Source organism: Colobus angolensis, unplaced genomic scaffold (genome assembly GCF_000951035.1).
Source record: "Colobus angolensis palliatus isolate OR3802 unplaced genomic scaffold, Cang.pa_1.0 Scaffold3, whole genome shotgun sequence".
NCBI lineage: Eukaryota > Metazoa > Chordata > Mammalia > Primates > Cercopithecidae > Colobus > Colobus angolensis.
In genome coordinates this window covers 19,000,722-19,011,738 of record NW_012116265.1, presented here as the reverse complement: position 1 = coordinate 19,011,738, position 11,017 = coordinate 19,000,722, and the positions used below count along the sequence as shown (strand labels likewise).

The following is an 11,017-nucleotide window of genomic DNA, read 5'->3' as shown; positions in this document are numbered from 1 at the left end:
GACTTTTTCAATCCATAAATGTGGCATGTTCTTCCATTTATTTAGTTATTTATTCCTTTTGGTCTCTAATGACTTATACTTTTTTTTTTTTTTTTGAGACAAGTTCTTGCTTTGTCACCCAGGCTGAAGTGCAGTGGATCGATCCCAGCTGACTGCAGCCTTGACCTCCCAGGCTCAGGTGATCCTCCCACCTCAGCCTCCTGAGTAGTTGGGACTACAGGCACATGGCACCACGTCCATTTAGTTTTTGTATTTTTTTATAGAGACGAGGTTTCACCATGTTGCCCAGGCTGGTCTTGAACTCCTGGCCTCAAGCAATCCACTTGCCTCGGCCTCCCAAACTGCTGGAATTACAGGCATGAGCTACTGAGCCTGGCTTGACTTACAATTCTGATGAAAATGTTCAATGTCAACTTAAAAATGGGCAAGGGAGCACATGAGCTTTTGGAATTCTTTTTTTTGAGATGGAATCTCGCTCTGTCACCCAGCCTGGAGTGCAGTGGCATGATCTCGGCTCACTGCAACCTCCGCCTCCTGGGTTCAAGCGATTCTCCTGCCTCAGCCTCCCAAGTAGCTGAGATTACAGACGTGCACCAACACGCCCAGCTAATTTTGTAGTTTTAGTAGAGATGGGGTTTCACCATGTTGGTCAGGCTGGTCTCAAACTCCTGACCTCGAGTGATCCACCTACCTTGGCCTCCCAAAGTGCTGGGATTACAGGCATGAGCCACCGCGCCCGGCCACTTTTGAAATTCTTTCAGGAGATTCCCTAGTGAAATGTCTGAAGACTGCTGCCTTGGGAATTGGAGCCATGGGTCACTTTCTACCTCGGGGTGCCGGCTGGTAACGCGGACCTGGATGGACTTCACTGCCAGCTTGTTCCCCAAATTGCTGCGTGGGCCCAGAAAAGACAGGAGAGCATAAACCCTAGGGGGCACATTCCCCAGGATCCCTGTCTTCATGGAGTGGGGCTCATGGGGTCAGGACTTGGGTCAACTCCACTCCATAGCATGAAATAACTTCCTGGAGGCATGTGCGTGGGGGAGGCTTAGCCCCTAGAGGAGAGCCCCCGTGTGACTGATGGACTATGCATGTGAAATATTTTATTTTTTCTATTTACTGTCACAGATTTGGGTTTTCCTTTCTCTCATCCTTCTCTCCCAGCCACACTCAGGCCTGGGGCTCCATTCTGCTGCCCACCAGGTATGAAGAGGGTTAGAAGAATCAAGGGGACCCAAAGGCCCCAATACTCCCGGGAGCCAGTGGCAAGGGGCACATGTTCCCCAGGGCTACTAGGAAGTTGCTCCAGATAACATCTCAGCTGATGACAGACTTCTCATCACTAGAAGGGAAACTCTAAAGTGCAGGAATCCTGTTTGTTTGCTCACAGATGTACCTGACACACAGGAAGTGCTCAGTAAATGTTTGTAGAGTGACTAAATGTTTGCTGGACCTCCTGCCCCTCATTCTACACAGAGAAAAGCTAGGCTCACAAAGGTGAAATGATTTGTCCAAGGTCAATGGAAACCTAGGGCTAAGCGGGGACAAAAACCAAGGTCCACTGATGCTTCCTGGGCCCTAGAGTCTTGAGGAGGTGAGGCTCCCTGTCCTGCCCCCAAGACTGGCCTCAGTCCTGCCTCTCCCGCTCCCCAGCCTAACCCTGGAGGCAGGGCGGGGCTCCCCTCGGGCCCAGCCTCCTTGCCATCCCTGGGACCCCGCGCACTCACAGGTGGCAGTCTGTGGGCCTCTGCTTCTCTCTCCTCCTCTTCCCCCTGCCCTTGGGTCTCCTCCTGCAATAAGTCAAGCGTCAGGACAAGGTGGCTGGGGACCCCGATGCTAGGACAGAGGCTGGCAGGCCCGAGAATAGCCCCGAGCCCCAGCCAAACCACTTACCTTTCTGGCTTCATCTTCTCCCGCAGAGGCCTAGGGAAACAGGCAGAGAGAGGGGCAGAGGACCGTTAGGAAAGCAGTAAGTGGGGCTCCCTGTGGCCCGGATAGGTCCCCTCTGACATCCCAAGTTCTGGTCCTGCAGCTGACACTGAGGCCACTAGGGGGTAGCATGGAGCTGGCAAGGGAGAGGTGGCCAGAGCCTGGGGCTTCGCTCCCACTCCAGGCTCCAGTGACCTCACCACAAGAGGGACAAATCAACCTCCTGGGGACCCCTGCCGCCCGCTTCTGCACTTCTCAGCCTCTTGGCATCAAATGTGGGGTCGTTTCTGTCTGTTCTCTGCTGCTTTTTCTTTCTCACTTTCTTTGTCTGCTTTTTTCCCTTCCTTCCAGGGTGCATTCTGGGAATTTCCTCAGGGACAGGACATGATGGCCAGGCAGTGGACTGGTTGCCTGTCAGGGCACAGCCCCCACTCCACCCGGAACAACATGGGGAGTGAGCGACGGGGTGGGAGGAAGGGAGGGGGCATCAGTCCTGAAGTCACCAGGCATGTCTGGGCTCTGCCTCCCAGGGCTATGGCTGTTGGCCCAGAAGCAAGAAGAAAGGTGTCCCTGTTGCCTGGCTCCTGGCAGGGGACAGGGCCTCAGTCTTTCCTGGGAACAGTGGGTGGAGACATGGGCCAGCATGGTAGTAGTCAGCTTTGGGGCCAGGACATGCTATCCTCAGCTGGTTCCTCCCTTGGGAGCCACGGCAAGGTACCAGGGCCTCTTGGGACTGTCTGGTTGTACCTCTCCATATTGGGCAAGTGAGAGACACTCTTGGAACCTCAGTCTCTTCATCTGCCTGTCCCAAAAGAGTGGCTGTCAGGGTAAAGGGGATGCAGAAGGTGACTTTGGGTCACCAGCCAGCATTGCACCCAGGAGGGTTCATTACCCAGCTATTATATGGATAAGCTCTGGCTCGGAGGGACGGGTGGAAACAAGTTGAGGCAGGGCCTCCAACACTCCAACAAAAGGGGCAGCCATAACCCTGCCCAGGAGGCAAGGTTAAGCCTGGGGGCTATTAGAAAAGTGGTCACGGCCATGAGAGGCAGCACGAAGGCTTAGGATTTAGGTCAGGGCTCAGAATCCCTCCTCCCATACTCACTAGCTGTGATAAATCATGAAACTGTATTGAGCCTTGATTTTCTCATCTATGAAACGGGGATGACAATAGGATCTACCTCCTAGGGTTGTTATGAGAGCAGGGACCTTGCCCACCACTACATCCCATCTAGGACAATGCCCGGCACGCAGTAGGTGCTCAATAAATGTATGTGACTAAATGAGAAACATTCAAGTGCCTCCTGCAGGGCTAGGCACAAAATGGGTACACAATAAGTGGTAGTCTTCCCTCCTCCTGCCCCTGGCTAGGGCTCTGGACTTCTAGTCTGGTGCCTTCATCCATGGCCCAGTGGTACCAGGAGCAACAGCTCAGCCCATTTCTCTCTTCCCTAAACCTCGTTGGCAGTGCCAGGCCTGTTGCTCCTGCTAACCAATGTTCCAAGTGCCCCTGGCACAGGCAGCAAGACCGGTGCTGGTCAGAGGCTCTGTGGATTGGGAGGGACTGTAGCGGGATGCTGTATCATCAAGGAAGCCACAGTGTCACCCTTCTTCTGTCCCCTTTCTCCTACCCGAGCTTGTCCTTCTTGTTGCTTCTCAGCCCGGTTTGCCCCCTCCTGTGGGCATGCAGCTTGGCCCAGAACTAAGTTCAGACTTGCAATGTCTTTGCCTCCAGGCACCTCTTTCAGAGGCCCGTGGCAGCTGCCTCCCGTCCCAGAGAAGGGGAATGACACACACCAAACCAGCGAGGCTGGGAGGGACCCACGCACTCTCTTCCCTTGCAGTATGTCAACAGCTGTACCCCAGCTGCTGGGACCAGCTCCCTCGGCAAAACTGGCTGGTAGGGGGACAAAATGAATGGCAGCCACCCCTGCCTGGTCCTGCCCTCTTGGTCTCCCTCAGCCTGGAAAAAAGTACAGCCCGCAGCAAGGATGGGCAGCCTTTGCCTCCGCCCTGGGACCCATCTTTGCTGAGGGTGCCAAGAGCACGGGGGCCTTTTCCTGCTACCCGCCCCACCCCGGAGACCTACCGGCACTCGCAACGCACGTGCTGAGAGAACGTCAGCTCCACGTAGGAGGGCCGGTCCCCAGAGCGGATCTTTAGGAGCTGAAGGAAGAAAGAGTTGATGCCTGGATTGGGGAGTGGCCCATGAGTTTCCCGTACTCTTCTCTCTCTCCTTGTAAGGAGAACCCGACTCTGTTTCCTGTAGCCTGTGGACTATAGGCCCTCACTCCACTCTCAGCGTGAGGCAAATAGCTCTCTCAGCTGCGTGGGGACCTGAGGGAGGCCCCTGTCCCTCCCTACCCAGGGGGCACTAGCACAGCAATAGCGCAGGAAGGGGGCCCATGTTTTGGAGTCAGAGAGACCCGTGTTCAGATCTTGACTCTTTTACCTGCTGAACAAGTGAAATAACATCTCTGAACCTCGAGTTCCCCATCTGTGAAATGGGAATGACACCAGCCTTGAAGGACTGAATGATGTACCACTTGTGGCACGCCTAAGACAGGCTTGACATTACTCAGTAAGTGCTCAATAAACCACTGCGTGTGTGACATGTAAGCTGCACTTGCTTGAAAAGGCACTAAATGCTCCTGGTGTCAACAGGGACTTTAATACAAGCAGATTTCTTTCCAGCTTTAACTAGACACCCTGAGTCTTGGGATAGGGCTCAGCATAAGGCTGAGAAAACTGGTAGGGGTGGAGGTGAGTGGGCTCAGAGCCATCGGGGGGCTCAGGAAGGAGGAGCCCTGGGCTGGGGTAGTAGAAGCACCGGCCTGGGAGTCAGGCTCCAGTCCTGGGACCTGGGCCTATCTTCTTCCCTCTCCAGGTCCCTTCTAGTGGGCAGATTCGGTGGCCCCCTGGGCTGGGTGTGGACCTACCTGCATGGTGACATTGACCGTCTCCACCGGCACACAGTGCAGGTTCTCATCGCCACAGCAGCCGGTGCAGCGCAGCAGGGAGACACAGGATGGGCTGAACATGTGCTCCACCTCGCTGGGGTACTCGGACACGATGTCCACCAGCCTCTCCAGCGCCCGGCAGTAGCTGCGGCCCCACACTTCCTGGAAGGGCACCACTGCGAGGAGGGACGGGGGCTGGGTCAGGCCAGCAGAGACCTGCCCCTCGAAGCCCTAAACCTGGCTCCCAAGGCCCCGCCGGCCTTCCAGGTTCAGCCCCCAGCCCCGTCCGAGCTCCCTCAACTCTGAATTCCTAATGTAATCCCTCCAAAATGCCTGTGGGCCCCTTAGCTCATCTGCTGGATGGAAACCCCCGTGGAACAGAATCTCTCAGGACCCCAAGCTTTGCTCTGTCCTCAACTCAGGCACCCACATCTGCCTTGGCTCCCTGGAGCTTTGAGGATTGTAGCCCCAGCAGCTGCCCAGGCCCTCTGGATCTTTCTCAAGCCCGACCGGTGCTTCCTCCACCTCGGAGAACTCGCAGAAAACAGTCATTTCTGGAGTCACGCAGGGAGGGTTGGCCTTCCCTTACTCTTCTGCTCAAACACCTTCCACGGCTCCCTCATTTCCTGCTCCACTCTGTGCCAGCTCCTCTGCCTGGCAACCAAGACCACATCCAGCAACGTAGCCCGACCCTCCTCTCCACTGAGTCCAACCAGCACTCACACTGAGTCACGGCAGCACCGCATTCACTCCCAGCTCTGGGCTTGTACACTCTGCAGCCCCTACAGCTGCTCTTCTTCCCCCTCCTCTCATTTCTATCCAACTAAATAAAGCCCACTCGCCATTTTCCAAGGCTGCCTCCCCACCTCCTCTTTGAAGCCTTCCCTAGCACTTCCAGTGTGCACTGATGAGCCTCCCTTGAGCACGGCCTGGCCCCAAGGGGTTGTCTTATCTCTGTCACTGGTGGCTCTTACCTCCTTTACAACCAACCCGAGGCTCTATGAGGGCAGAGACGGATGTGCCGTAAACACAGGCTAAGTCATTCCTGGTTGATTAGATGACAGTTCACCGAGGATCGTCCAGGACATCCCTGACCCCCATGATGTCCTGGTGATCGTGATGGGATCTTTTGAGGGCTGATCTAGAATCCCTCAAAAGATGCCGCTCTTTTGGGGGAAGGCCTGGGACCAGGCCCCAAATAGAGGCTCACAGAAAGTGGCCAGAATCAGACACCTGGCTTCCAGTCCCAGCCCTACGCTGGCTGTGTGACCTTGGGGGGAGATCTATTAACATTTCTGGGTAGATCAGTTTCCTCGGGTGGGAAAAAAGAAAGTTGGGAATAAATGGTTGCTAAGGTCTTTCCCTCTCTGACCAACCGCCTGTGAATCAGTGCCTACAACCCAGCCCAGCCCGGAGACCATGGACAGAGAAACGCCCCTGGGTCTGGGTCATCCTGCTCTGCATCTGATGGTCATCATCAGCTAGTTGGAAAGAATCAGGAGCTGGCTCACCAGGGCCCTGCAGCCTCTGCCATGGAACAATGGCCTCTCCCAGCAACCCCTCATTTCTTCCAGGCCTCTGCCTAGGAGGCAGAAGGGGCCAAAGTCCATTCCACTGAGCCTATGAGGACATGCGCCTCCTGGTAATCTCAGAAGAAAAATAAACTTCAGTCCTAGCAGAGGCCCTCGGGAAAGGCTGCAAACTGGTGGAAAATACCCAGAGGCGGTGTGTCCATGTGGAGCTGGCTAGGCAGTCATAGAGGCAATAAACAGTGTTATCTGCTTGTTTGCTGCTCCATTCTACTGTGCTCTGCTTAGAGGGCACTAGGGCTGGGCTAGGGGCTGGCGGTGGGGGGAATCCATAGGCCTCCCCTGACTCTACCACTCCATGCCACTGGGTACTGCCCCGGAACCCAGTGGGAAACAAGGCCTCTCTCCCCAAAGGTGCCCACAGTGCAGGGAAGCCCGCCTTTGCAGTCCAGGGTCAGAGAGCACCTCCCTATCACCAGCTCCTTGAGCTGGGTGTTTAGTTTAAAATCTTCATGAGCACTACGTGACTCTGAACGTTTAATCTCCACCTTGGAAAACATAAATAACAGCAGAGGAATAACGAACTGCCAAAACAACACGGAAGATTCAGGTTCCTGCCTTGGAACCAGTCATCAGCGAGGGGACAGCAGCAGAGAAGGGGCACCCCAGCCCCCTCCCATCCTGCAAACAGATGTCCACCCAGCTGGGCTGTGGGGCCATGGCCACCTTTGGCAGAACTGGCTGGGCCTGGGCGGCGGCAGAAGGGATTTCCTTTCCTCACCCCACATCCCACCATGCAGACTGCGGGTCCCTGAAACCCTGGAATCTGCCAATTTCCCGGCCCCGTGGCTGAACCACGTTGCCGGAGGGCTGAGAAGGAGGTGGGCTGGAGCCTGATTTACCTGGCAGCCACCAGGAAAGAGGGCAATTCATCCCTGAAGGCCCCGGTATGGGTGTGTGGGAGAAACAAAAGGGGCTGGGTGAGGGGCCAGGCTGAGGGAGTGTGCAGTGACCGCTCCCAGATGTGGGCCATGTCCCTCAGGAAAGAGCTCTGCTCAGCTGTCCCTGAGAGCACTTCCGCTGGCCCCAGACCTGCTCTGGGAGGGGGTGGGGGTAAGAGCAATGGGAAGCTGTGGCCCCCTCAGGCACTGCCAGGGCTGGGTGGTCCCCAGGGCTGCTCCTGAGGCCATGAGTGGGCCCTCAGCTCTCTTGCCAGCCCTGAGAGTGAGCCTCCCACCTGCCTGCCACCACCTGGGATGGGGGAGACTCAAGAAGAGAAATGCTTAATCCTGAGAGCAAGTTTCTGTGGAGGGCACTGGGGATGAGCCACAGGGCTGGGCAGAGCCACTGGCCACCAGCCCAAGCCCACAGGTGTCCTCTCCATGGTCACTGGCAGGGCACACAGACAGCCTGCCACAAGGGACACCCTGCTCATGCCTGCTCAGCCACGGAGCTATTGGGAGGCTTGGGGCGACCCCCAGGGCCTCTCTGAGCCTCAGGTCCTGTATCTGTAAAAATGGAGTACAACGCCTTCCTACTTCACAGCCTGTGGTCAAAACAGAATGACAGAAAATGCCTAACTCTGTTCCTGTGAATAGTAATAGTAAAAAATCAACGCCTATGGCTGACCATGCTGTTTCTTGCTCTGGTGTTAATAGGTGGGATGACATTTTCAGATTTGGAGAGCTGGAGTGCAAAGCTCATTGTACTTCACCTGGTCAGATTGCAGACTCCCTGATTGATAAGTGTGACAGGAGAGCTGACCTAACGAGGCCTCTCTCCCCAAAGGTGCCCACAGTGCACGTATGTCTCTTTGGCAAACGTCTCGTTGCCCTTTGAAGATTCCCTCTTGAGGAATCTACACTTCCAGGCCTCCTCGCCTCGAATCCTGGGTGATATGTACACCTATTTCTCCTCCCTGGAGTTAGAGAACAGGTCCCTTTTACAATCTCGGAAAAAGAAGAAACCATAGACATCACATAGTCTAAGGCTCCCATTTTACAGATGAGGAAACTGAGGCTAAGGCATCTTTGGTAGCTGTGGCCTGACCTACACTAAAAGCACCAAAAAGGGGACAGTGTGGAGGTAGGGGATGGGTCCTTCCCCAAATCCCAAGGAGCATAATGTCGTGCTGGTTCCAGAGGCACAGCAAGGGAGGCATCTACGAAATCAAGGGCAGCTGCCTCCTCTACCTGCTCAGGGGTCTAGGGGCCTGAGCCTCAGGTGTCAGAGTACGGCCAGGCCCGGGAGAGGCGGGCTGCCAGGCAGGCAGGCCAGCAGAGGGTGTTCCCAGCACGCAGATGGCTATCACGCGTGTGCGTGTGCATGTCCCTACATGCCCCCTCTCCCATGGCGCAGGGGAAGCCTCAGCGGTGGTGTGTGGCCGCTCTGCACGTCTTGGAGAGGCAGGGAGGGAGGAGCGAGGTAGGGGGCCTGGCATGGGCCTCCTGCCTTCTGCACGTATGTCTCTTTGGCAAACGTCTCGTTGCCCTTTGAAGATTCCCTCTTGAGGCAACCGGGGCGGGGAGTGGAGGGGCCAGGGAGGGCACGATTCATGTTCTGTCTGTTTATAATCAATGGAAAGGCATGGTCAGATCCGGGCAGTTCCACCAGGGCTGGGCTGCTGGGGAGGGCCCCTCACCCATTCCTGATCCTCTTGACTGCCCACTGCATCCAGCTCCCAGACCCCTATTCTGGCCCCTGGCACTCACTCCCCACTCTGTCTTCCAAGACCCCATCCATATGCTTAAATCATGCTGGGGAAGGGCTCTGAGCCAGCTCGATGAACCCTGGCTATACTGGCCCCAGTCCAACTCTCCGTGTGCTGGTGACCCCAGCCCACACCTCTCTAGTCTCTGGGTCACCATGAGGGGATCTCTTAGGCCCTGCCAAAGTCATCAGCCAGGATATCTAGCTCGTAGGCTCTCCCCAACTTTTATCAACCTGCACCCACGCTTTATGCCACGCCTGGGCTTGGGAGAAAGGAAGAGAGGGGCTTGAGGATCATGCAAACCCCCAGCCTGGCCAGCTTACCTTCCACCTCTGACGAGCCGTTCCCAGTAGACAAGGCCCACTGCTGTGGACAGAAAGGTACAGAGATGAGCCGGGGACACCTTGGGGCTCTGCACTCTTGGGCCAAGTGTGATGGCAGGAAGGTAGGGGCCCCTCTGGATTCCTTCCCACTTGCTGCACAGGCTCTGCCCTGTCTCAGAGCGGCCTGGGCACAACTAAAAACTCACTGGACCCTAGATAGGTTAGGTCCCACCCCTCTCTGGCCTCAGTTTTCCTCATTTGGAAAAGGATGGGAGGCTAGAAGCTTTTGGAGACCCTTGGCCTGCTGCGTCCCAAAGATCTTCCAATTCTGTGGGTCTCCCTTCTACCCAGCCCCCCAGTTCAACCCTGCTGGGCCCTGTACAGCCCGCCTTGGCTGGGTGCCAGAGCCCAGGGGGAGGTGATCAGCTGGTGGGAGCTGAGGGGCTGGAGCGGGTGGCGCCATGAGCTGGTGCAGCCGGTAACGTTACACCTCTGGCCAGCCCTGCAGCAGGCAGGCGGGTGGCTGGGCTGCTCAGGATCCTCAGGGACTGCCCAGCCCACTCCTACTCTTGGGCTGGGGCTGGGGACTCCCAGGGCAGCGGGACAACGCAGTGGGAAGGGAGCTCATTGGCTTTGTCAGGATTTCACTGCCCAAGCTGGCTCCCAGCCAGACTCACCCGGCTCCTGGGAAAAGGGCCCTGCTCACTTCCCCAGGCCCTGCACTCAGGACCTCCGGCCACCCACCCAGGAGAAAAGGCACAGCGAGACCCCTTGTCTCATCCCCAGCCCACCCAGGAGCCCACAGCTCAGTCCTGAGACCTGGAGGGGGCAGGGCCCGGCCTTCCCACCATCAGCCTCTTCAGCTGGCTCCTCTGCCACCCCCACCAGGCCAGGTCAGAGGTCCTGGGGACGCCTGGTTGGCCATGGGGCCTCGACCCTGACCACAAGGCCAGGGACCCGCCTGGGATTAGTGGACAGATGCTTTTAGCAAGCCACCAGGGCTCTAGGGGCCAGACAGGAAACCTCCCTCTCTCCCTCCCTGTGGCTTCCCTGCCCCCACTAAGACAGCCCCCAGGACCTGGGGGACAGCCAGCCTGAGGTCTCTTCCCAAACGAAAGAAGTCCAGCCTGGCCTTTAGGACATCCTTGGATTTGCTGCTCCCTGGAGTGGGTCTGTGATTTCAGAGTCCCCTGCTTCCAGTGTTGGGATGGGGAGGTCAGAGGAGCCGGGCTAGGCGGGGGTAGCTCTTACCTGGGGGGGAACAGCAGGCAGCGCCAGCCCAGCTAGGAGCTGCAGGAAGCAAGGGAACAGCCTCATGGCCGGCATCTTCTCAGACGTCCCGAGCCAGGGGGCTCCGAGGGAAAACCACCATGCTCATCCCCCGGGGAGCCCCTGGCACAGGAGCAGAAGAGCTGAGTGGGCGGCTGGACGCCCCCCTCACTGCTGCCCCGAGACCCCGGCCGGTGGTTCGAGCATCTTCTGGAAGCCGGGGGAGTCAGGAGCCCGCAGGTAAGGCTATGGCTGGGGAGCCCGACCAGGAGCGGTCCGGCGGGGCGGGGCGCCGAG

The 11,017-nt window shown here is 57.1% G+C and overlaps 1 protein-coding gene across 3 annotated transcripts in view; it reads right to left on the bottom strand.

Annotated features, from left to right (window-relative positions):
* PGF (placental growth factor) overlaps positions 1–11,017 on the bottom strand; it is a 13,530-nt gene extending 2,513 nt beyond the window's left edge. Inside the window, exons 1-6 of one of the 3 annotated variants that reach the window (XM_011949549.1) lie at positions 10,703–11,017; positions 9,452–9,494; positions 4,869–5,065; positions 4,019–4,095; positions 1,894–1,923; positions 1,728–1,790 (exon numbers count right to left, since the gene is read on the bottom strand). In XM_011949549.1, coding sequence (XP_011804939.1) covers positions 1,728–1,790; positions 1,894–1,923; positions 4,019–4,095; positions 4,869–5,065; positions 9,452–9,494; positions 10,703–10,777 — 485 coding nt within the window. In that variant the 5' untranslated portion in view covers positions 10,778–11,017. The remainder of the gene's footprint in view (positions 1–1,727; positions 1,791–1,893; positions 1,924–4,018; positions 4,096–4,868; positions 5,066–9,451; positions 9,495–10,702) is intronic. The other 2 variants (XM_011949550.1, XM_011949551.1) reach the window with 2 other exon arrangements.